Raw genomic sequence first — 26,442 nt, 5'->3', positions numbered from 1 at the left:
AGTGGAAACCAGAGCTAACTTTGAGCGCGTTGGTAAGTTCAGTACTAAACTCTCCAAATCTTGGGATTGGGCTTCCATCCTTGCTAAGGGTTTCTCTGTAGCCATAGTAGTTTAGAACTATGCCTCCAGAGAAACCCTCAGCAAATCTTGGGATTGGGCTTATATAAACTAAATAATAATAATAATAATTATTATTATTATTATTATTATTATTATTATTTAGTTTATATAAGTAAATAAGAATGATTTGTAACAATTTATAAATAAATATAATTTTCAAATGGTTATATATCTTTATATTTTGTATTTTTATTTTTGGAGATATTTAATTTGTAAGAAAAAAATATATTTTTATTATTTTTATGTTTTATAAGTAAATAAGAATGGTTTAATGTTTATTATGTTGTAAGAAAGCAAATTAAATTTTTTTTTTGGGACAATCCTCTGTTTATTTTTTAATATTAAGTAGGATTTGAGGATAAAATTGTTTTTGAGAATTTGTTTTAATTTTTGGATTAAATTCAACAATTGATCATTTTAAAACACTAAAGTGAATTTTTGTATATTTTTCATAAATAAACTAATGTGTATCTTTTTTGAAGTTTTTTTAAAATTTTCTTTCTAGTTTACAAAATATAGCTAACGACCTTTATTAGCATTGGATCAACTCCATAGTGTTCATGTCCTTATCAAGAATGCAGGTTCAAATCTCAGCTCACACTTGGTGAAGACACAGATGTGATGTGAAGTAATAACTCAAGGCATGGGCACACCCCTAACATAATTTGTACACATTTCTTAAAAAAAAGCGTATAAGGTCTAAAATATTGATTTTTATAGTTAAAAATAAAAAAAAAAGCGTATAAGGTCTAAAATATTGATTTTTATAGTTAAAAATAAAAAAAAAACTTATTATTATTATTATTATTATTATTATTATTATTATTATTATTATTGAAAACTCCCACAATAACATGCAAATGCTCATATATATATATATATATATATATGTTTTTTAAACAAAAAGTATATTTTCTCTCCTATATAATTATGCAAATTTTTTAAACGAAGACAAAGTGATTTCTTTTTATTTTACTCCAACACCTGTTATATGGATCCAAATTTCAGAGTCATCATCTTGTCATAATTATGTCTCAAATCGAAACTAAGACTCCAATCAACACACAAATAAATAGAGGTTATAAAAGAATACTTATCTTAAAATAATGATTCACTGATATCATATATACTTATATATATATATATATATATATATATATATATACACACACACTCACACATCACTCGTTTGGAGAAACTATGAACTTGGTAAAATTAAGACTAGGCAATCATGCATGTAGATATGATTTTTGTTCCCTTGATGTTTCTTTCTCCATGACTTACTAGTTTCTACTCTAGTCTTACCCGCATTCTTCTAATTTAAATGAGACATTGTTTAGACAGTAAAACACACACCCAATTCAAGGGAACTATGCAAATAAACGAAGAGTTCCTTGACGACCAGTAAATATTACTTAGAAAAAACAAGAGAGGCAGGTATTTAATTTTACGAAGTAACAGGGATTAAAAAAACATTGCCCTTTATTTAATAACACAATACTCCATAAATAACGAAATATGGATTATTTAATATTAACGTACGTAACCCATTGACAAGGCATAGGATTAGGAACGCGGGAGAGTAAATCTTTAAATCCCACTGTAATATTTCCTCATGTGATTAAATTGAAATTCCAGGATGCAGAACAACATGAAGCAATGGGGGAAATGAATGCCAAGCAAAATGAATTAAATTTGAAGAAGGGCCACGTGGAGACACAAGAACGCTCAGATTTAATTCATCGTGATGATCCAGATGGCGAGACTGGGGTTTATGAAAAGGAGAAGGAACCAGGGAGGCGACACGTGGATGACGAGATGGAATCAAGGGCTGATCTTCGCAGTAGAGGCGTAGCAAGAGAGAGGAAGTTAAGCTCATGCCTGGAGGGTTATTGGCTGGGTGATGGGAAGAGAATATAAAAGGGGGCAGGTAGGGCAAGGTGAAGGCTAAGAAAGAAATCAGTGAAGGATTGAGACCCTGCTGACTGGAGGGATGAGGACCGAGAAGCCTGCTGGGAATTTCTCTGGTTTTGTTTTCTTTTCCTAAATAATTCCTGAGATATGAACTCTGTTTGTTCTTTTGCAATTTGTTGAGATGATACTGCTATAAGTTTGCTTGGTGAATCCGATACATTGGTGATAGATTCAGTTAATACTCTGAAGAAAACTATATTGATCTTGTTTGATTCAATGAAATTCGAGCTGAGAGCTCTTTGATGGTGGTGTTTTACTGATAGAATTTGTTGATTTGGAATTAGACAACAATCTGTGAAGTTTATTCATTACACCAACCTCACATATAATAAATAGTATTATACAAAACTAGATGGTGGTCTTCTTGAAATGAGATATCTGGATGTTCTCTTTGTCCATTTTCTTGAAGTTGCTGCCCAGGCGTGAACTGACGAACTCTCTCCAGTTGTACTCCTCATACTTGGCTGGGTTTTCATCACTCACAAGTTCCTCCAATGGCTTCACATTTGTTGAGAATGTTGGGAGGAAGAAGAATGGGATGGAAAGCCTTGCTTTCTCAGAGTTTACTGAAGCTCTATGTTCCACACTCTCATACCTTTGATTGGTCCACACCTGTTGCATGGATCCAAATTTCAGATTCATCATCTTCTCATAATAAGTAATTAATGCTCTTACACTATAGCTAGGTTTTATAACTATAAATGTTGTATTCTACCACCCAGTAATATAATATAGATACAGGTATCTCACACTTCTATCATGACAGTAACACTCATTGGAAGAAACTGAGAACCAAGTGCTTTTTTTTGTGTATGACTTGATAATTTCTAATATTATCTACTTTCTTCTGATTGTAATGAGAAACACTGTTTAGACAATCTATACATATAGAAAATGAATAAATTAATAACTGAAGGTTTAGATTGAGTTTATCTATTTCCTTCTGAGTCAACAATACAATAGCTTGTAAAAGTAAAACTATATCATTTTTTCATCAAGTTTAATATATCACTCTGTTTTCTCTTACTTCTTTGTCAATTTACTTCTTTTAACTCAAGTAAAGCACAGGTTATCCACTCTATTGTTATCCATCTTTTTTCTGGGTTGTTCACACCAATCTAAACAAAACCCTATATTTATAAAGATTATAATGCTAAGACTATCAACAAGCTAGGGGTTTTTCATGAGTGTTCTCTAACTTAATCCCCCTGAATCATAAAAATATATTTATTATTATATACAGCACATTTGGGTGAAATAAATTTGAATTTATCTGAAGTAGATTATGAGTGACACTTGTAATGATATGTTAAAAGGAAATCAATTAAAATAATATAAACATGTCTTTAATTAGATGACCAGCAGATACTTCTCTATAAGTGAGTCGAGAAAATTAATTCTAAAAAAGTGTTTAATAGAAACCTTATGAAATAACATATTTGAGCTTTGTTTATTAAGTTTTTTTTATCTCTTTATAGAGAAACTTCAAGGAAAAAGATTTATACAGAAGACCCATAGATAGTTAGAACTAATAAGTTGACAATATTTTCAATTCTACCTTGTTTTGAAAAAAAAATCAATTCATATTCTAATCTAATCATTTATCTATCAATTTTTCTAATGCATGTATAAAACAATAGAAGAGAAAGAAGTGAACCTCAATTACATCTCCAACATTGATAATGTAGGAATTGGAAGTTGGCTTGACCCGAACCCACTCTCCATCAGACTTTCTCTTGACATCAAGACCACCAACCTGGTCTTGATAAAGAACAGTAAGAGCTCCGGAGTCTTTGTGGCGGCCAACTCCCATCACAAGATCTGGCATGGGGCAAGGATTGTAGTAGTTGAGTCTAAAATAGCTAGATGAATCCTTAAAGAAACCATTCAACCGTTTTGCAGGCAAATTCAATGACAAGGAAATGAGCTCTACTAGCTTGTAGGACAACTTCTCCACAACTGAAATATATTCCTCGCAAGTCTTTCTATACAAGATCACGAGATGATTAGGACCGAAGGAAGAGTAAATCATTATTATAAAAAGGAAAAAAAAAAAGTTTTCCATAATAAATTATTATGGTAACATCACTCATGTAATAAAAAAAAATTGATATTTTTAAATTTTCACTGTTCAAAAGTTGAGAATTCACTCTCTTGATTTTTATGCATTTATATATGACCATACTTGATTTTGTTAAACATCATTACCAAATAAATTTTGGACGAACTTGATTTTTATAAACATTATTATTAAATAATTAAAAAAATTTGCCGCCTAGGCAAAATTATACTAACTTCATGCATGCAAAAGCACACGCGCATAATGACACACATAATAACTACTATAATTTTAATACTAAAACTTAGTTATTAAATAGCATGTGCGAGGTTATTTTTCTGTCATTAAACTTGTTGTTTTTATCATTAAATTAAAAATAATTAAACAGACTTTTAACTTTAAAAAATATATATATATGTTGTTCATCCACCATATATAGTTTTTTTGTAAATTTTATATGACATATATATATACATACACATTTAAATAGGAATATTTAATATTAAATAACTATTATTAAGTATAAATTATTTTTATTGTAAAGTAAGTTGCAAGTTGCAACTTCTTTAATTTAGATTAATTGGTTTTTTTAAGCCTCGAATTTAAAAAATAGTAATGTGAGCCCTTAATTTAGAAAGTACAAATACCATGATGTATCATAAAAAATATAATAAAATTTTAAATATCAAACAAACTTAAAACATACAGAATAACAAATGCCATGCCATCAAAACTTAAAATTAATATATATTTAATATAAACATTAAAAAACAAATTTGAGTTGCTTGGTTGAGTAGGTATATTACTGAAATGATTGTGCTTTTTTTTTTCTCGTAATTATGCCTAATTTAAATAGAGAAAAAAATAAGCTTGGATATTTATACTTTATTACTTTTTCAATATTTTTAAAATATTTTATAATTCATTCATTTAAAAAAAATTATTCCGACAATAATATTATTAAAAAAAACAATAAATATATATAAAGTGGTTGAGTGAGAACACCGACCTCATCGCCGGCGGGTATTCCGGCCATCGGTTCTTCAACACTAACAATCCATCGTCGTACTCTCTATTCACAAGATCCAAAACCTCCTTCCAATCCCTAACATTCTTAGTATTCTCCGAATCATAATACCCTAAAGGATTCACCTCATCGCGCTTTACCTTTCGCTTCTCCTCCGCCGGAAGAGCAAAGAACTCGACCACCGCCTTCTGAATCCTCTCCAACAGCTGCGGATCGACGCCATGGTTGATCACTTGGAAAAAACCCCAATCGCGGCACGCGGCGCCGATGGCGGCGATCAGTGACGAGATCTCGTTGGGGATGGCGGGATCGGAGGAATCGGAGGGGATCTGGTGGTGGAGGAGAGGGGAGAGGTCGATGAGAGGGATCGTTCCGGCGCCGGAGATGGTGGGTTTCGGGCGGTGCTCGGCGGGTTGGATGAAAGCGGGATCGATTTTGAGGCTCATTGTGGAGAATAATTTAGATTTTTTTGGGAGTGAGTGGTATTTAACTATTTATAAGGGTTAGGGATTTGGTTTGGACGAATGTGACCATGATTTGGGCTAGGTGGTGCCACGTCATTGAATTATTTTTTGGTGCTTATTCGCTCTCAGTTTTTTTATATATTATAATTAATCGAATTTCACATATAAAAAATTTAGTTATTTTATAAAATTTTATAAAAACATTAGTTTTTTTTAAAATTACTTTTAATTTAATTTTAACATTTCTCTCTCATATTTAATTTAAAAAAAAAATTGAATAGAGTGTTAAAGGTAATTTTAGAAAAAAAATGTGTAATCTTGGTAATACCATTACCATCAAAATAGGTGGCTATGTTGGATTACCAAGTGGGTGGTAATCTGAAATATTTTTTGGACAAATATGCCCTTTGTTTAAATATAATAATTTTCATACTTTATTTGTTTAATAAAAAAATTAAATTTAAATAACATTATTTTTGGAATATGTTTAGCTTCGAAAATTTAATTTTTATCCAAAATTTTATTTTATTTTAAATTTAAACTTGCATACAATAGTAGACAGAAGGGTATTTTGGGAAATTTAGAATATTACCAAGTTTAGTACTATGTAACATGAGTTTCCAACCAAACATGGTTATCATGAATTACCACAACATTTCTGGGCATATAACATTCCCAATCTTATTACCACAAGTATTATGATTCGGAGCATACTAAGAATGTTAGGGATTGGAAGGAGGTTTTAGATCTTGTTGTTAGAGTATGATGATGGATTGTTGGCATTGAAGAACCGGTGGCCGGAGTACCCGCCGGCGATGAGGTCCGTCTTCTCACTCAACCACTTATATTATATATATATATATATAATATTATTGTCGGAATAATTTTTTTAAATGAATGAATTATAAATTATTTTTAAAATATAGAAAAAGTACAAATACCCAAGCTTATTATTTTCTCTATTTAAATTAGGCATAATTATGAGAAAAAAAAAGCACAATCATTTCAGTAATATACCTACTCAACCAAGCAACTCAATTTTTTTTTTTTTTATATTAATATTAAGTTTTGATGGCATGGCATTGTTATTCTGTATGTTTTAAGTTTGTTTGATATTTAAAATTTTATTATATTTTTTTTATGATACATCATGTATATATATCTCTCTATATATATAATAACGGAAAATAAAACATGATGGTTAAACGTGTATTTGTCTTTTCTAAATTAAGGGCTTACATTACTATTTTTTAAATTCGAGGCTAGAAAAAAACCAATTAATCTAAATTAAAGAAGTTACAACTTACTTTACAGTAAAAATAATTTATACTTGATAATAGTTATTTAATAGTAAATAATCATATTTAAATGTGTGTGTATATATATGTCATATAAAATTAATATTAAAACTATGGAGGACTATAAGAGCATGTTTGATTATCTTTAAATATAACGATAAAGACAATGACAAGTTTAATGACAGAAAAATAACATTGCACTAAAATTAACATACTATTTAATAATTACGATTTAGTATTAAATATATAGTAGTGTTTTTTGTGTGTCATTATGCGCGTGTACTTTTGCATGCATGAAATCAGTATAATTTTGTCTAGACGGCAAAATTTTTTTAATTATTTAATAATGATGTTTATATAAATCAAGTGTTAGGATTTAGTTAATAAATCCCTATTATTATTAGGATTTAGTCAATAAATATGTTGATTAAATTAGTTTTTGCATATCATGAGTTTGTTAGATATGGTTTCTTATCTTTGTGTATTTCAGTTAGTTGGTTTGTAAGACTTTTATATAGCCATCGTTGTTGATAATTAAAAGGGCGTTTTTTCTTCTTAAAAATTTTGTAATTCTTTACACTTGGTATCAGAGCGGTTGCGGTGAGTTTTGATTGAAGAAAATAGAAGCAGTAGTCTTCGTGTCATTGCAATTTATGGCGACAGATAACTCATTCGTCCAGCCGATAATTTCTAAATTTGATGGCCATTATGATCATTGGGCAATGCTTATGGAAAACTTTTTGCGGTCAAAGGAGTACTGGAACTTGGTAGAGAATGACATACCTATGGTGGCAACAGGGGTGGTTCTCACAGATACAGAGAAGAAGCACTATGAAGATCAAAAGTTGAAAGACTTGAAAGCTAAGAACTATTTGTTTCAGGCAATAGATCGCTCAATTCTGGAGACAATCCTTACAAAAGATACATCAAAGGATATATGGGACTCTATGAAGCAAAAATATCAGGGAACCACTCGAGTTAAACGTGCTCATCTTCAAGCATTACGAAAGGAGTTTGAAACATTACACATGAAAACAGGTGAGACTGTGAATGAGTACTTTGCTCGGGTACTTACCATAGCTAACAAGACGAAAGCTAATGGAGAAGATAAGGGAGATGTTGTTGTTGTTGAAAAGATTCTGAGATCAATGACTTCCAAGTTTGATTACATTGTCTGTTCTATCGAGGAGGCTAAAGATACAAGTACATTGACTATTGATGAATTGCAAAGTAGTTTGGTTGTGCATGAACAACGCATGAGCTCCAATGATGAAGAAGAGCATGCTTTGAAGATTTCTTATGGAGGAAGAGACAGAGGACGTGGTAGAGGCAGAGGAGGTTTCAACAAAGCTATGGTGGAGTGCTATAACTGTCACAAGCTTGGACATTTTCAATGGGAATGTTCAAGCAAGGAGAAAGAGGCTAATTACACAAAAACACATGAAGAGATGTTGTTGATGGCACATATGGATGTTGATAAAGGTACTAATGAAGATACATGGTTTCTTGATTCCGGCTGTAGCAATCACATGTGTGGGAAGGAAGAGTATTTTTCAGATTTTGATGAAAAATACAAAGATTCAGTAAAGCTTGGCAATAATTCCAGCCTTGCTGTTGCAGGGAAGGGAAATATTAGAATGAAAGTGAATGGAATTGTGCAGATCATCACATGGGTGTTTTTTGTGCCAGAACTTAAAAATAATCTCTTGAGTATTGGGCAGCTGTAAGAAAAAGACCTGACTATTATGTTTCAACAAGATAAATGTAAGGTATTTCATCCTAAGAAAGGTCTGATAATGGAGACAATGATGCGGTCTAATCGAATGTTCATATTGCGTGCCACTTCTCTTCCTTTGCCATCAGTTTGCTTTAGCACAATTACTGAGGATGAAATGTAGCTTTGGCATTGTAGATATGGACACTTGAGTCACAAAGGCTTGCAGACTCTTCAGTAAAAAAAAATGGTAGATGGTTTGCCATCAATAAAGTCTCCTTTGAAGCTGTGCAAAGATTGTTTGGTGGGGAAGCAACAATGAGATTCTTTTTCAAGGAAGAGTACATGGAGAGTGTCACAAATTCTTCAGCTAGTCCATGCTGATATTTGTGGACCAATCAAGCCTATCTCTAACAGCAATAAGAGGTATTTACTTACTTTACTGATGACTTTAGCAGAAAAACATGGGTTTATTTTTTGGCAGAAAAAACAGAAGCTTTTGCTGTTTTTAGAAGCTTTAAAGTTCGAGTTGAAAAGGAAGCAAACTTGTTCCTCAGATGTTTGCGCACAGATCATGGAGGAGAGTTTACATCCAAAGAATTTACAAGTTTTTGTATTGCTAATGGCATCCAACGACAATTGACAGCTGCTTACACACCACAACAGAACGGAGTCGCTGAAAGGAAAAATAGAACCATTATGAATTTGGTTCGCAGCATGCTCTCCGAGAAAAAACTTCCCAAGACTTTTTGGCCTTAAGCAGTAAATTGGGTTGTTCATGTATTAAATCGAAGTCCTACTTTAGCAGTGAAAGATCAAACTCCGGAAGAAGCTTGGAGTGGAGTAAAGCCAACAATTGATAACTTCAGAGTTTTTGGTTGTATTTCTCATGCTCATGTGCCTGATAACAAAAGAACTAAGCTGGATGATAAGAGTTTGAGGTGTGTTTTGCTAGGTGTCAGTGAAGAGTCCAAGGCTTATAGGCTATATGATCCAATTTCCAAAAGGATCATTATAAGCAGGGATGTAAAATTCAAGGAAGACAAACACTTGGAGTGGGATCAAACACATGAACAAGGTGTACTTTGTGATTTGGATTGTGGAGATAATGAAATAGTTGAGGAAAACACAGAACCAGTCATAAATGAACAAGAAACTCTTGGTTCTTCAGTCCAAGAAAGATTTGAAGGTAGAAACAGACGTCCACCAATATGGATGAATAATTATGAAGTTGGTGAAGGGCTTTCTGATGATGATTCTGCTCACTTAGTGATGCTTGTTGATGTTGATCCGATTCATTATCAAGATGCAGTGAAAGAAGAGAAGTGGAGAAAAGCCATGGACATTGAAATGGATGCAATAAAGAAGAATGACACTTGGGAATTAACTGATTTACCTTAAGGAGGAAAGAAAGTTGGAGTAAAATGGATTTTCAAAACTAAATTTGATGAAAAAGGAGAAGTCAATAAACACAAAGCTAGACTTGTGGTAAAGGGATATGCTCAGGAGTATGGAATAGACTACACAGAAGTCTTTGCACCTGTAGCACGGATGGAAACAGTTCGTTTGGTGCTCGGATTTGCAGCTCAAAAAAAGTTGGTTTGTCTACCAGTTAGATGTGAAGTCAGCGTTTTTACATGGTCATTTACAAGAAGATGTCTATGTGGAACAACCATGTGGATATGTACAGAAGGGAAGTGAGCAGAAAGTGTACAAATTGAAAAAGGCATTATACGGGCTAAAGCAAGCTCCGCGTGCTTGGTACAGTCGTATAAAAGCCTATTTCTTAAAGGAAGGTTTTACAAAGTGTGGCTATGAGCATACATTATTTGTTAGAGAAGATGAAGCTATGTTAATTGTAAGTTTGTATGTTGATGATCTTCTTGTTACTGGCAATAATGAACTATTGATTGCAGAATTCAAAAATTCCATGAAACAAGAGTTTGATATGACAGATCTTGGAAAGATGAAGTATTTTCTTGGCCTTGAAATTGAGCAGAGATCAACTGAGATTTTTATCAGTAAAAAAAAATATACTTTGGAGGTGCTAAAAAGATTTGGCATGGCAGAAAGCAATCCTGTTCATAATCCAATTGATCCTGGCAGTTTGGTTACGAAGGAGGAAAAGGCTGATCAGGTAAATAAGACTGACTTTAAACAAATAGTGGGTAGTCTTATGTATCTTACAGCTACACGACCAGATATAGCATTTGTGGTTATTCTAATTAGCAGATACATGGAAACTCCTACTGAGCTTCATCTACAGGCAGCAAAAAGGGTTTTCAGATATTTGAAAGGAACTGTTGGGTTTGGAATTTTTTATAGAAAAGGAGGAGGAGATGAGCTTATTGCCTACACTGATAGTGATTATGCTAGAGACTTAGGAGACAGAAAAAGCACATCAGGATATGTGTTTTTGTTGAGTTCAGGAGCTATATCATGGTCATCTAAAAAACAACCTGTAGTAAGTCTGTCAACTACAGAGGCCGAATTTATAGCTGCAACCTCTTGTGCTTGTCAAGCAATATGGTTAAAAAGAGTGTACCAAAAGCTGGATAAAAATCAAGGTGAAACAACTATTATTTATTGTGATAATAGTTCTGCAATTAAATTATCCAAAAATCCAGTGATGAATGGTTGCAGCAAGCATATAGATGTGCGTTTCCATTTTCTTCGTGATCTCACAAAGGCTGGAACTGTGAAATTGGTTCATTGTGGAATTCAAGAGCAATTGGCGGACATTATGACAAAGCCACTTAAGTTGGAAGCTTTCTTGAAGTTGCGTGAACTCTTGGGAGTTTGTTCAAAGAATGATGTAAACTAAATGCGAGCATTTAGTTTAAAGGAAGGATTGTTAGGATTTAGTTAATAAATCCCTATTATTATTAGGATTTAGTCAATAAATATGTTGATTAAATTAGTTTTTGCATATCATGAGTTTGTTAGATATAGTTTCTTATCTCTTTGTATTTCAGTTAGTTGGTTTGTAAGGCTTTTATATAGCCATCGTTGTTGATAATAAAAAGGGTGTCTTTTCTTCTTAAAAATCTTGTAATTCTTTACATCAAGTTCGTCCAATTTTTTCTTTTTTTTTTTGATAATGATGTTTAACAAAATCAAGTATGATCAATTTTTTTTTATAAATGCATGAAACCCAAGGGTGTAAATTCTCAACTTTTGAACAGTGAGAAAAATAAAAATATCATTTTTTTTTATTACACGAGTGATGTTACTATAATAATTTATTATGAAAAAACTTTTTTCATTTTTATAATAATGATTTGCTCTTCCTTCCAGCCTAATCATCTTGTGATTTTGTATAGAGGACTTGCGAGGAATATATTGCAGCCGTGGAGAAGTTGTCCTACAAATTAGTAGAGCTCATTTCCTTATCATTGAATTTGCTTTCAAAACGGTTGAATGGCTTCTTTAAAGATTCATCTAGTTATTTTAGACTCAATTATTACAATCCTTGTCACACACCGAATCTTGTGCTCTGCGTTGGCCGCCACAAAGACTCCAGAGCTCTTACTGTTCTTTATCAAGACCAGGTTGGTGGTCTTGATGTCAAGAGAAAGTCTGATGGAGAGTGGGTTCGGGTCAAGCCAATTCCCAACTCCTATATTATCAATGTTGGAGATATAATTCAGGTTCACTTCTATCTCTTCTTTTGTTTTATTACATGCATACAAAAATTGATTGATAAATGATTAGATTAAAGTATGAATTAATTTTTTTTTCAAGACAAAGTAGAGTTGAAAATATTGACAACTTATAAGTTCTAACTATATAAATGGGTCTACTGTATAAGTTTTTTTTTTTTTCCAAGTTATAACTCTATAAAAAGACAAACTAAAACAATTCTCAAATATATTATTTCATATGGTTTCTATTAAACACTTTTTTAGGTTTAATTTTCTCGACTCACTTATAGAGAAGTATCTGCTGGTCATCTAATTAAGGACATGTTTATATTATTTTAATTGATTACCTTTTAACATATCATTAAAAGTGTCACTCATAATCTACTTCAGATAAATTTAAAATTATTTCACCCAAATGTGTTGTATATAATAATAAATATATTTTTATGATTCAGGGGGATTAAGTTAGAGAACACTCATGAAAAACCCCTAGCTTGTTGATAGTCTTAGCTTTATAAATTATAATCTTTATAAATATAGGGTTTTCTTTAGATTGCCGTGAATAACCCAGAAAAAAGAAGGATAATAATGGAGTGGATAACCTGTACTTTACTTGAGTTAAAAGAAGTGAGAGAAAACAGAGTGATTAAACTTAATGGAAAAATTATATAGGTATTACAAGCTATATATTGTATTGGTGACTCAAGGAAATAGATAAACTCATTCTAAAACTTTAGTTATTAATGTATTCATTTTCTATATATATAGATTAATGTCTAAACAGTGTTTCATTACAATCAGAAAAGTAGATAATATTAGAAACTATCAAGTTATGGACAAAGAAAAACACTTGGTTCTCAGTTTCTACCAATAACTGTTACTGTGCATATTATCTTTCAAAATTAAAGTTACATGGAACCATGATATATAGAAGTGTTAGATACCTGCATCTATATTATATTGCTGGGTGGTAGAATATAACATTTATAGTTAAATAATTAACCTAGCTATAGTGTAAGAGCATTAATTACTTATTATCAATGTTTTTAAAACCGGACCGGACCGGCTAGTCGGACCGGAAAAACCGAAAACCGGCCCATAGTCCGGTCCGGTTTTAGAATTAATGTTGCTCAAATTTTGAACCGGTCAAACCCGCCCAAACCCGGTGAACCGGCCGGTCGGACCAAAACCGGATGGAACCCGATTTTCAATTTTTTTTTAATTTTTTTGTTTTTTTTATGTTTTGTTTTATTTTTTGATTTTTTTGTAAGAAAGGACTTAGGGCATGAATTGGTTCTTTTTTTCTTGATTTCATGATGCTCTTTTAGTCTTAATTTGTAGAAAATATTGTTTGGATTCTTGGAACTTTGGAGTTTGGAGGTATGAGAAAATAAACAAAAAAAAAAAAGAAACTTGTAAATTGTTTAAGAGGTATAGATTATTTAGAACTTATTTTATTTTATACTTTTATTTTAATGGTAATGATGATCAAATATGAGAATTAAATTAACCATACTTAGTTCTAGTTTTGTATGAATTTTTTTGTTCATGTCTTGTCTCATCCTCATATAATTAGTAATTTAATTAGTGCTTTAATTTATGTAGTTATCATCATCCATTTATGATTAATAGATTTAAGGAGTTGTATTTGTTGCTTTATCTAAATTAACTATTTGAATCTTCAACAATTTTTATAAAATCATAATAAGATAATTATGATTAAAAATATAATAAAGTTTGTTATTAAAAATGATTATTTATTTATGACGTCATCCGGTCCAATCAGGTCATCCGGTCGGACTGACTGATCCGTAATCCAAATATGAGACCGATTTGCTATCCGGTCCGGTTTTAAAAACATTGCCTATTATGAGAAGATGATGAATCTGAAATTTGGATCCATGCAACAGGTGTGGACCAATGAAAGGTATGAGAGTGTGGAACATAGAGCTTCAGTGAACTCTGAGAAAGCAAGGCTTTCCATTTCATTCTTCTTCATCCCAACATTCTCAACAAATGTAAAGCCATTAGAGGAGCTTGTGAGTGATGAAAACCCAGCCAAGTATGAGTAGTACAACTGGAGAGATTACTTCATTTCACGCCTGGGCAGCAACTTCAAGAAAATGGATAAAGAGAACATCCAGATATCTCATTTCAAGAAGACCACCATCTAGTCCTGTATAATACTATTTATTATATGTGAGGTGGTATTTAAAGATTTACTCTCCTGCATTCCTATGCCTTGTCATTGAGTTACATTAATATTAAATAATCCATATTTCGTTATGATTATGGAGTATTGTGTTATTAAATAAAGAGCAATGTTGTTTTAATCCTACTTTGAAAATAACATGTCTCTCTTGTTTTTTTCTAAGAAATATTTACTTGCATTGGGTGTGTGTTTTACTGTCTAAACAATTGTCTCATTTAAATTAGAAGAAAGCAGGTATGACTAAGAGTGGAAACTAGCTACAAAGTCATGAACAAAGAAAGCATCAAGGGAACAAGAATCATATCTACATGAGTGCCTTGTCTTACTTTTAGCAAGTTCTTAGTTTTATGCTCTTATTTTTCACGTGATTATTAGTATTACTTTATTTACATGGTCATCTGGTTGAAATATTGGGTCAATAAAAGAAGGCCCCATGAATCTTGGCTATAATTTAAGTTCGATGCATTAATGCTTTCTCAGATACACACGTCATCATTCTGGGTCCTCCGAATGCTGTGATGATGTGGCAAAATTTGATTGGTCAGCCATCAAGATTTGTCCATCAATTTTTTTTATCTATAATGTGAAATAAGTTTTTTTTTTCCAAAATAAATATAGATATAAAAAATAAAAAACATCACGTGATAAAAATGACAGTGTATTCAAATAAATTTTGTTTGAAAGAAAATTTATAATTTAATTCAGCGATTAAACATACATTATTTAAACAGGAACTTAAAATATTAAAAAAAATTGTATTATGTGCCCAGAGGCTAAGCCAGGAAATTGTTGAAACTGTTGACATTCAGATATACATCAAAACCTCCAATGCAAAAGCAACAACAAATTTTCTTTAACATTCTTGTAATGCCCAGCAAGTCAAATAAATAAAATCAAACAAAACAAACCAAAAAAAAAAGAACAGAACAAGATCATGCCCTAGAAAGGCAGGTCTGATGAAAATATTAACACACATTATCACGGAGAAAGTGATCGAAGTTCTGCATGCCGGCCGGAGGCCGCAAATTGGTTGTAGAACCAAATAACAAGTTAGCTAGAGCTTAGGAAACACTGAGCATGTTATGAACCATGGTTGGATCGTAGATGGTGTCCGATATTTTCGATGGAGGCCAGTATCGAAGAACTGACCTTCCAAGGATATGGCTGACTGGAAGAGGACCCCTGAAATCACAAAAGGAACAATAAGATGAGTCTTTCCATGTTTGGAAAATTTACACATCTGAATCAAGAATGTAAACAATGACAGTATGATAGACAACACAAGATTGAGTTTTGGTATACCCACCAGTTATGGGAATCGAAGCTATTGTTCCGATTATCCCCCAGAACAAACACATAGCCTTCAGGCACAAACTGCATAAGCAAAAGTAATAAGACTAACAAACATATATGAATTTGTGCTACAAAAGAAGATAACACTCTATATGCCTGCATGAGAATAAATTTCATGTAAATGCAATAACGAGGATTCCGACAACACATATTAGTCATGCCACACTTATAATTTACCCAAGGAAAACACTAGAATGGTTAGAAATGCCATCATGCAGCTTCACACAATTGGTATATTTATCATCATAAAGGGGCCGAAAAATGTGGCTATTTCAACATATTACCAGGCTTCTCAATAAGACCCAAGAGTTTCAAAATTCTTATATAGGATCACTTAAACAAAATCCAACTACTACCTAACACCATTAATATGATCGAGATGCTTATGCTAATTTTGATAAGGAGAAATATATAAAACAAGAAAATCCAAATGGAAACCATTAGAAGAGATCACATACCATTGGTTCCATTTCATAAGCCAGTGGCTCCAGAATGAACTCTTCATTTTGGACAACACCATTCACCAACAATTTCCCATCTCGGACCTATAAAATGAATCAACATATGCATATAAACCTCACATTCAAAAATGAAATTCAAAAAATTATTGCAGAAGCTATGAAAATCACACAAGCTCACCTCAACAATGTCTCCAGACTTGGCCACAACTCTTTTGATGAAAACATCTCCAGAACTATACCCATTCGCCTACAAACAACAAGATTTTTGTTAAACATACTTGAAATAACAACCAGGATGACACTCAAATAGAATTCAAAAGTTAGAAATATCCACAAATTCATGAACTAATTCATACCAGAAGAATTGGAGGAGCTCTGAATATAACAATGTCTGTGACTTCTGGTTCCCTGAAAAGGTATGAGACCTACAATTCCAACAACAAATCCAAAATCAAAAACATACCAAAAACCACATTTTTAATTTGTAATTAGAAAAATAGATCAGTGGCAAGAGAATCACAAAACAAACAAATTAAAATCTGAATCTTCTTCAATGAATAAAAACCAAACCTTGGATTGAAGAAAATAAAGGGTATACCTTCTCAGCCAAAATCCGGTCACCAACGTCGAAGGTCGGGTACATGGACCGAGTGGGGATTGACCTCGGCTCAGCCAAGCGAGACCCATAGAGCAAAGGAACAGTAACAGCTACAAAGGCCGTCTTGGCTTCATCTGAACAAGAGTTCATCCACCTTGACAACCAACCATGGCCCTCTCGGACCTCACTCACCTTCTCATCCATAAAGGTCATCTTTTTCACAGATTCAGCAGACAAAGGCTTCTCCTTTTCCTCTTTATCTCGATCTCGATTGCCGGCATCCACAGTGACCTTATCCACCGAGGAATTGTCAGCGCTTTTCGAGAGTCCGGGGAAGAGATCGCTGCAAGGGAACCACTTGGTCGCCTGGAAGAATGGCAGCAAGGAGGAAGGTTTAAACCCAACTCCCATAGACGACGAGACAGCAAAAGCCCCCGAGTAGGCGCCGGCGCCAGAGCCGGAACCGGATGTCATGGCGGAGAGAACCCCAATGGCAAAGGCCGATCTGCAGTCATTCGACGACGATCTCGCCGCTGCTGAAGGGGGAGGGTCCCGAAGGGGGCGCTTCGGAGGATCGGAGGAGAACAAGGAGCAGAGGGATCGGACAGCGCAGTCGTTGAAGATCCGGCATGGTGCGGCGCCGCCGGTGACGCCGGAACGGATGTGGCTGGCAAGGAAGCCGGAGTAGGAAACGGTGACACGAATCGCCATAACAACGAGATTGATGAGCCAACGGAGCAACCGAGGAATAGGTGAGGGTGGAGAACGAGGAAAAGAAGATCGACGGCGACCGGGGATTACTGGGAGTTCATCACGGCTTTGATCAGATCGGGATCGGCGACGGAGAAGGCGAGGAATTAGGGTTAGGGTTAGGGTTACAGCTTCCTCCCGAGATCGAGCTCGGCGAGGAAGAGAAGGAGGAGATCGGGCTGGTGAAGAGAGGAAGAGAGATGGAGAGAAGACTCGGGTTTTTACTTGGTAAACGGATTGAGAGCATTGATTGAACCCCTACCTTTTCAGATATTTACGGGAATGCCACTATACTTATTATTTTTTATTTTATTTTATTTTAATTAATTATTAATCTTTTTATATATATGTATATATATGTAACGCCTCAAACAATAAAAAAAAAATCTTTATGTATATATATTAATAAGTAAGCAATAATCACCCATAATTTCATTAAAAAAAAAAAATCAGGTAACTAAACAAATTTGTGCACGTAAAAATCTCGTGTTAATAAGTTATAAAATTGATAACAAATTTTTTATATTTTTGTCAAATAATTTCTTACCTGTATCATTTGAATTATTGATACATAATAAAAAAACAATTTGATTTTAATTAAGTATTTTTGTTTTAGTTATTTAAAAAAAAAAACTTAAAAGAGTTCATAGCTCTATGACCCGCAAATTATAACAACAATATGCAAGAGAATTGAATTTTATAAATCATCCAGCTAAAGAAATTTATAAAAACTTGAAAAGTCATACTCTTTTTTATCCATGTATCTTTTAAAAAGGGTATCTGTGCATGGGTGTAGCATTTTTATTAATTTCTTTAATGTCTATTACGAACAATGCTTACCTATAAGTTCCTCATTTTAATTTTTGACCAAAAACATTATTATAAACTCATTAAAAAAAAAAAAATTGAATCTCATAAATTTGACCAACCTGTCTTTGAATCTCATAAATTCCATACACACATAATAGAGAAATTTGCATGATAATATACATAATGATTTCATGTTTTCAAAAGGGTAAAATTGCAAAACCATCCAAGCATAGAATGGCATTTAGGTAGATAACATGAGATCACGGGGGTAAAGCTGGCAAGAAGAATGCATTTATTGTTATTATTTAATTAAAATAACAAATTAGTTGGTTTGACTTTGACCAGTCCTCAATTAATGGGAGCCTTCCTCCTCACTTCCTTTTTGAATTCAATCACAAATAGCAATAATAATAATAATAATAATAATAATAATTTTCAACCATTAATATTTTGATACCGAAATATTTTTCTCTATTCTAAAATGTTTGGAAAAAGATACATTAAAATTAAAAAAAACAAAAAAACAAATTTCATTACAATGAAACAGTGATGCAAGCACTTACGTAAGTTGGGTTGGTCTTCATCAATCTTTGATTTGCCAACTAATTAATATTTTTTAATGAGAAAAAGATAAGTTCAATGAACATGGTCAGGGATTATTTATAAATTTTACAGGATTTCAGTTAAAATATCACAGCACAACCATGTAGTCGTCATTCATGTGACAATATTACCAAATTGCTTTATATTATCAAATATCAGATTCATAATAATCTGATAATAATTATCAAATCCAATAAAGTAAATGAAAATTTCAAGTCAAACATATCAATGGGCATGGGGTTCAGTAAACATTCTCAAAGATAAAAGAGTCAAATAGAAGAAACTTACAAATGAACTTTGACCAAAGTTTGACTAACATTTATCCAAACAGAGTTTGAACTGAAGAACTTTTAAAACAAGCATGTCAGTGACAGTGAAGACAAAATTTAAGGGGGTGACTTTTATAAAAAAGAAATGCAGCATTTGGACTTACGGCCAAATTGGCCGTAAGTCCAAATGCAGCAAAACACCAAAAAAAAATAACTTAGTTCACAGCAAAAATGCTTTCACTGTAAACCAAACAACCAATGTTGGGATTTTACCTGTAAATCAAAATACATCACACCTACTTACAGGTAACCAAACAGCCCCTAAATGTCAATAGATTTACATGAGAAACATTTGAGAGAAGAACAGGATGCTCAGACTTAATTATTTTTAATGTATTTCACATTAGGAATACCAAGATAAACTAATTGGATGTCAACATAACTTAGTTTTATGTCTGATGACAAAAGATTGAAAAATTAGAATGCTTGTAACTAGAACATAAAAATTTTGAGAAATCACCAGCAGGTCATCTGTATGATTAAATTGTACCGGTGCCACGCAGGAGTTGCGTGCTCGGGGTTGACTTACGGAAAAGTTTTGCCGGTTCATTTAGGTGATCAACGCCGAGTGGCACGAGTCTTTGGCTTGGATGATCTCTGTTACAGGGTAAAACAAATAGAACTGAGCAAAGTTTTGCTTAGATGAGTAAAAACATCAAAATGTGAACTATGGAATGAAGTGAAAATAAGAAAGAATGTTGAAGAAAAGAATAACTTACCGCAGCAGCACCGAAGCTGGCACCCGAGCCCATAACAGTACCTAAAGAGCACAAAAGAGATATGCTTAGCTAGAAATTTGTACACAGAAACCGGAAAAAAGAGACGATGCTTCATCAGATAATTTGCAGTTTGCTGTCCCCTGATAGCATCAAGAGAAAATGAATTGCAGGGATTTCAAAGCAGACACCAGAAAATAAAATTTATATTAAAAAAAATTGCTACTTCCTGCATTGCCCCATGCAATTTACATAAACTGTTTAAAAATATCACAACCAATAAGACAACAGAAGTACATGGGACAGAAGTATCTCCCTAAGGTCTAATAAGACAACCATTCCTCTGAAATACAATAGGCGACAACTAATTATATCACATCTTGTGTGTGGGGATACATAACTCCATGGTTACAATCAGATAAACAGATGAAATTGTATATAAAACCCAGCCTGCATATGCTATCAGCAGGTGATATATTCAAACAAATGTGTAATGGTAGGTTATCTCATTTCTATTTAGGATTCACCAGCAAGTTTTCAGTAGCTCAACACTTTAGAATAATAACACTAATGATAAAAAGCTTAGCGAATGTGCATTTTTGGTTGGCATACGTATTGCTACAGATACTTCTCTTATTTCCAGGTTAGAAAATATTTTTCAGAGAACTCATCATTTTGGTAATAACATTAGTTACAACATGGCTTTCTAATGTGCAACCATTCTTTTGAAATACAATAGGCAAAAACCCATCTTCATCACATGCCCTACATAGGTATCTGCGGTTAAAATTTAATATATAGATGAAATTTGTATACATAGCCAAGCCCACAAATGATATCAGGTAGTGGAATATCCAGACAAATGCCTAATGGTAGGTTATCCCACTTCTATCTAGGTAACACTAGCAAGTTTTCAGTAGGCTCTAAACTTCATAATTAAAACTAATTACACAAAAGCTTAACAAGTGCACATTTTTGGTTGACAAACATATTCCTAGGTATATTTTCTAAGTTTTATATTAGAAAAATGTTTTCAAACAACTCATTATTTCTGTCATAAATTAGTAAGATAATATTAATTCAAATGAATACGCTAGTGCTCATCAGTTCTCCCAGCACATTGCAATATTTCTTATTGTTTAGATAATTTTATATGATTATAGGCCAAATAATTTTCAAACAAACCTTAATTTGGAATCACATATTGCGCTGCATGCTGCATATGCTTATGCGGTTCCATGACTGCCCACATGCATTTAGAACACTGGGCCGAACAGTGATAAGTTAGACTGAGAACATCAACCCTAAAGCCATCTAGATGAAGATTTAAGAACTAAATGATCAAAGAGGCAGCACACACCTGAGGCAACTGTTGGAGTTAAGAAAAGTGAGCTGCCTGTGGCGGCTGGAGTGAAGGATGGGGTACTGGTTCCAACCTGTGATGGCGTCTGAGCAGAACCAAATAGAGACATTGAGGCAGTCCCAAATGGTGTTGATTGAGGTGTAAAGGTAGAAGAACCAAAAACAGACAAGGATGGAGTAGATGCCGTTGGAGTAGAGAAAAGAAATGAGGAAGTAGAGGCAGCAGCTGCAGAGGATGGTGTGCTAAATATTGAAAAACCAGATGTAGAAGCTGTGGAGCTCCCAGGTTGTTGAGGAATACTTGATATAGTTGTTGCAGAGCTGGCAAACAAACCAGCACCTTGAGTAGATGGCTGTGCTGGGACTGCAGGCAAATGTAAGGTTGGATGAACTCTTCTTGCTGCAGCTTCCTGTTTAGCAGTTGCTCGTCTATCAGCCTCAAGAAAGGGGTCATTTCCATCACCCCAACGTCGTTGATTAGCAAGATAGGCTGCCTTCATAGATTCAATATACTGATGTAGGTTCTCCACCTGCAAAGACAACAATAACGAATGGAATCAATTATTCACATTAAATGAATAAGATGAGTGTAACAACCATAAAATTAGTAGGACCATTAGATAACATTTCAAATTACGCTGGCACCTTAAAAAGCATTGGTAGCCATGGTTTTCTGCTACAGGTGTCAAATACACAAATAGAAAAAAACAAATATGAAAAGATAAAAGTATGTCAGAACAGGCTAAATGACAGTAGACAAACAACAGAAGAAAAAGATATCAGACCTAAATAAAAAGGTCAATAACATAATAAATCCACAACAAAAAAACTTAAAGAAAAATTGTAACCCACTCATATACCTTAAAAATTACAAGTGAAAACCCTTCAACAGCATTTGAGAAACAATTAGATTAACTACTTTCCTCTTCATTTGGAATCTTACCTTTTCGATGTATTGGCCCAGTGGCATGGGTCTAAATCTGAACATAGTCAGATATTTTGAGCATTTCTAGTACAACCAGTTATGTTTGAAGTAATGATAAATTACACAAATCATTGATCTACACCATTAAATATCTTTCAACAAATAATGGAATTCAAATTTCAAAACCGCAATAGATCCTTCTTAATCGAGTGATTTTTCATAGTTGGTTTGTCAGCAGAGTTTCAAAAGAGACAAAATAAATTAATTAATTAATTAAGACCATGACAAAGGTCAACCCATAAATCCTATATTAAGACTTTTTTATCAGCAATGTTGCCTCAGACAACTCCTCTAGGATTGCATCCATTAATTTGACTGCCGAAAAATCTATTTGTCTACACCTACAAGCATAAAGAAGACAACTTATGGTAAAAACTGATGCGTTAACTCACTAAATGGTCTGCTTTTGGGAAAAAGTGATGCTTCAACTAAGTATAAGGGTTATCTAATTTAGCAGTAATCAAATAAAAATAGGTATAACCAGTGGCATGCCTCTAGTGAGATAGATTGTGGGCCACACAAAGATACACATAGTGATGTTGGAGCTATCCACTAAAAATTTAAAGAATAGGTGAAAATCACTCTCTTACCTTCGCAGCAACATGAATGAAGAAATCATGCACATTTGACATAATGTTTGGAATAGATTGCAATGATGAACCCGTGGAATTTAAAGCAAATCTGTCATTATCCACAAGCAAAAGCTGCTCCAGTTCTTCTATCCGCTGAGAACATTCAGTAAGATACTTCTCAAATCTGGCACCTGTTTGCTGCATAAATGGAGAGGGCCTGCTTGGAACCCCATAATAGAAATCTGAAACAGGTGTTAATGAGCTAGTGATTGGTTGATTGGTGGTGGCAGAATTTCCAGTAAGCTGGTTTGATGTGCCAATACTTGAACTGGTTGTGACATTTGGGCGACTGAATCTTGACCTAAGCATCATATATGAACGTATAGCAGATTCTGTGGTCCAAAGCATCCTCTTTGCTACATCCATAAGTTCTTCAATTGATGCCTTCTCCTTATGCATAGCAGTGCTTATTCCTCCAAGTTCCTGACAAAATAACAGATTTTTGGCACTCATTCAACATGAAAAGCAACTAACAACAAAGTTCAAGCTCAATGTAAGAAGGATGAGGAAATTAATCCAACCCAAAAGAGAACTAAAAGAGTGGTTAGAATTCCACCATTTGTCAATATATAACAGGGAGGGGGAAGGCGGCCATTCTAAAATGGTTTTGATTATAAGTGTAAATCATTAATAGAATACAAGTATTCAAAATTTCCTTATGATAGAAAAGAACTTTTGCTTCAATACAGTCACTTTTCTTTATGGACTCAAGTGGTTTGGCTGTTATGTCTACATCATGCTTGAATTGACCTTTTCTTAGGGCAGAATATAATAATTCAACAAAAACCACGTTCAGGCTTTGGGGATGAGAAAGTAGTATGCACAACTTGGGCTTTATTTTAAGCCCCAATCTGTTTTAAGTAGGGCTCAGGCATAAGCAATTCAAGTAACATTCTAGTAAAGATCTGAAGCAGGATAGAGTGGTAATCACACCCACAGAATCTAAGTGATCACGCTTAGAATAAAAGGCAACCACACCTTGAAATCATTAAGCTAAAAAAAGAAACAAAAAAAAATCATTCATTGACTGATTTTCTAAAAACACTCTTCTTTCTTTCCATAGAGATTTGAGAACTTATCTGAGCAAACTCCAAATAAGAGAAAGATTTATTTAAACTAAAACTTATCTAGACTTCTTGACTTATTGATAAGCTCAACTAACAATAAAATTCAAGACAAATCCACCAAATTTGACACACTTACTTAGGCTAAAGATTGAGATTAGTAAACTAACACCTAAACAAATGATCTTTATTTTTAAACAACTTCTAATCCTAAATAATAATAGTGGCCCATGTTCTGCATCAAGCTTAGGCCAATGATTTGAGAAAATTGTGGTGAAGGCTAAGTTAGATTGTGGCAGTTTCACAATCATATTAGTATATGTTCAGCCATTTGATTACTATTCGGACTTTGGAGGTTCACTCGGCCACTATATGACTAACAAAATCATTTGTTTAAGCTACTATATTCCTCTACTAAAGCAAAAAACATAGAAAAATGGTTTAGAATAGCCAAATTTAAAAGAAGGGGAAAGCTATGAATCACCACTAAATTCATTCAGACCACCATGACTAACATATTAAGAACTAGTTGCATCAAGAGTAAGAAGAAATTAGCGAGATAAAAAAAAACAATGAAGAAATTGAAAAAGATGGTTATGGGAATTCTGCGACTAACCTGAATGATACGACTTGCTTCAACCTCAAAGCTATCACTAGAGACTGATGAATCATAAAGACGGCTGCACTGATCTAGCCTCTGGCTTTCATCCTTGTACTCATTAATTCGCTCTCTGTGTTAGGTTTTCAAGACGATGGTGAGTAGTGACTTCAAAAACATGATATTGGAACCCAGTTGGCAGTATCACAAACAAAGGCCTATGATCTTACGAAGCACAATTGCATAGCACCAATCCCCATGGCAGTCATTCATACTCATCAATTTTAAAATTCCATAATCTCAAAAAATGTTCCCAGTTTGACCAAAGCAAGTTAATTTAACATTATAGGCACCAGTCTCATAACAAATTACTAGTCCACTTGCAATAATGAGCCAAAACAAGGGCATGACAAATTGGAATAACAACAGCGACAATAGCAGTCAAACTAACTTTGGATAATTACAGCATGAATCAAGCACATCAGGGAAGAAACTCCCTTGGCATGGAGAACAGAACAAAAATCATATCAGAAAGAAGGCAAAAACAAAATCCTATTTTTAACAAATCCTAGCACGAAGCAATTACAATGATACCAAAGGACAACGGAAAAAAATCAAGAACACGAAATAATTTGAAAGAAAAATCCTATTTTTATAGCATACACTGGAAAGCAAGAAGCTCATAGAGGAACAGGAATAACCAAGCAGGCTAAGGGGAAACCAATTTGCTACAGCATGAACGATTAATGGGACACAGATTAACAGAAAATCATTAGCAAATTCCCAATCTTTCATCCAAAACATCAGTTACTAAAATTCAAGAACATAAAAGTGATCAAAAAAGAGCAAAAGGAAAACCATACTGGATCTGGAGCATTAGCTTCTGAGAGTCAGGATGGAGTTCCTCAAACTTCGTATGGTAACCCACTGCAGTCCCATCCTTCGTACAAAGAAGCATCTGCTGCTGTGGCTGCTGCTGCTGTTGCACCTGCTGCTGCGGAAACTGGATTTGCGGCATCTGCTGCTGCTGTGGCTGCTGGAATTGAAACCCAGTTTGCTGGAAAGACGGCATCGGCGAGCTCTGCCCAAATAACGGCAGCTGCTGCTGCTGCTGCTGCTGCTGCTGCTGCTGCGGAGCTGGCGTTGCGAAATTGAACGCCATTATCTCCCTCCTCCTCTGCTCTTCAATATCAAGCACTCACTACCCTCCTCCAAGAGCGGCCAAACCCTAACTACCACTTCGAATATCGGAGATCTTCAACTCCGCCACAACCGCCACGGCGGCCGCCGCCTAAGATGTGATACAGAGCTTCCACCCCGGTGGAGAACTCCAACCCCGAGAAGATGCCGTAATGGCGCCGGCGGTGATCGGCGGCGCGGCAAGCCGGAGCTTGAGACCTGCAATGCGATTTTTGATTTCGTGGATTTTTGGGCGTGGCCTTCAAAATTAAAACCCTTGTTTTTAGATTCGAATACTCAGTGCGCGGCGCATTGAAAAGACAAAATAGCCCTTCAAAATAATAAGAATTACCTATTTAGTATTTGGGCCGACTAGCCCCGGTAATTGGGCCATGCTGGGCTGAACTTTCATAAAAACAAATGTATTATAATATAAAAAAATTTATGAAAAATATAAAAAAATTTATGAAAAATAAATTTATGATATAAA

At 33.9% G+C, this 26,442-nt stretch overlaps 3 protein-coding genes and 1 pseudogene across 4 annotated transcripts; 1 reads left to right on the top strand and 3 right to left on the bottom strand.

The window, feature by feature from the left end:
• Positions 1–2,262: 2,262 nt before the first annotated feature.
• LOC120278124 (probable 2-oxoglutarate-dependent dioxygenase At5g05600) lies at positions 2,263–5,660 on the bottom strand. The gene is made up of 3 exons (XM_039285041.1): positions 5,163–5,660; positions 3,752–4,079; positions 2,263–2,706 (listed from the first exon to the last, which is right to left on the bottom strand). Exons 1-3 carry the CDS (start codon positions 5,624–5,626, stop codon positions 2,443–2,445), a joined length of 1,056 nt encoding a protein of 351 aa, XP_039140975.1. The 5' UTR covers positions 5,627–5,660; the 3' UTR covers positions 2,263–2,442.
• A 335-nt stretch (positions 5,661–5,995) lies between these two features.
• On the top strand, positions 5,996–14,487 carry LOC120277794 (annotated as a pseudogene).
• A 766-nt stretch (positions 14,488–15,253) lies between these two features.
• LOC120277889 (thylakoidal processing peptidase 1, chloroplastic-like) lies at positions 15,254–17,884 on the bottom strand. Its single transcript, XM_039284743.1, has 6 exons — positions 16,925–17,884; positions 16,683–16,751; positions 16,505–16,573; positions 16,324–16,410; positions 15,819–15,886; positions 15,254–15,694 (listed from the first exon to the last, which is right to left on the bottom strand). Exons 1-6 carry the CDS (start codon positions 17,633–17,635, stop codon positions 15,574–15,576), a joined length of 1,125 nt encoding a protein of 374 aa, XP_039140677.1. The 5' UTR covers positions 17,636–17,884; the 3' UTR covers positions 15,254–15,573.
• A 1,854-nt stretch (positions 17,885–19,738) lies between these two features.
• LOC120277438 (nuclear pore complex protein NUP58) lies at positions 19,739–26,215 on the bottom strand. 2 transcript variants are annotated; one of them, XR_005541513.1, is made up of 7 exons: positions 25,637–26,215; positions 24,792–24,906; positions 23,070–23,534; positions 21,493–22,024; positions 21,318–21,396; positions 20,136–20,176; positions 19,739–20,013 (listed from the first exon to the last, which is right to left on the bottom strand). XR_005541513.1 is itself a non-coding variant. In XM_039284290.1 (6 exons), exons 1-6 carry the CDS (start codon positions 25,933–25,935, stop codon positions 19,975–19,977), a joined length of 1,491 nt encoding a protein of 496 aa, XP_039140224.1. In that variant the 5' UTR covers positions 25,936–26,215; the 3' UTR covers positions 19,739–19,974. The 2 variants fall into 2 exon arrangements, 1 of the variants encoding a protein (XP_039140224.1); XM_039284290.1 differs by lacking the exon at positions 21,318–21,396.
• Positions 26,216–26,442: the final 227 nt, after the last annotated feature.

Source organism: Dioscorea cayenensis, chromosome 15 (genome assembly GCF_009730915.1).
Source record: "Dioscorea cayenensis subsp. rotundata cultivar TDr96_F1 chromosome 15, TDr96_F1_v2_PseudoChromosome.rev07_lg8_w22 25.fasta, whole genome shotgun sequence".
Classification (NCBI taxonomy): Eukaryota; Viridiplantae; Streptophyta; class Magnoliopsida; order Dioscoreales; family Dioscoreaceae; genus Dioscorea; species Dioscorea cayenensis.
Note: the sequence above shows the minus strand (reverse complement) of the source record. Positions and strands in the feature narration are given on the sequence as shown.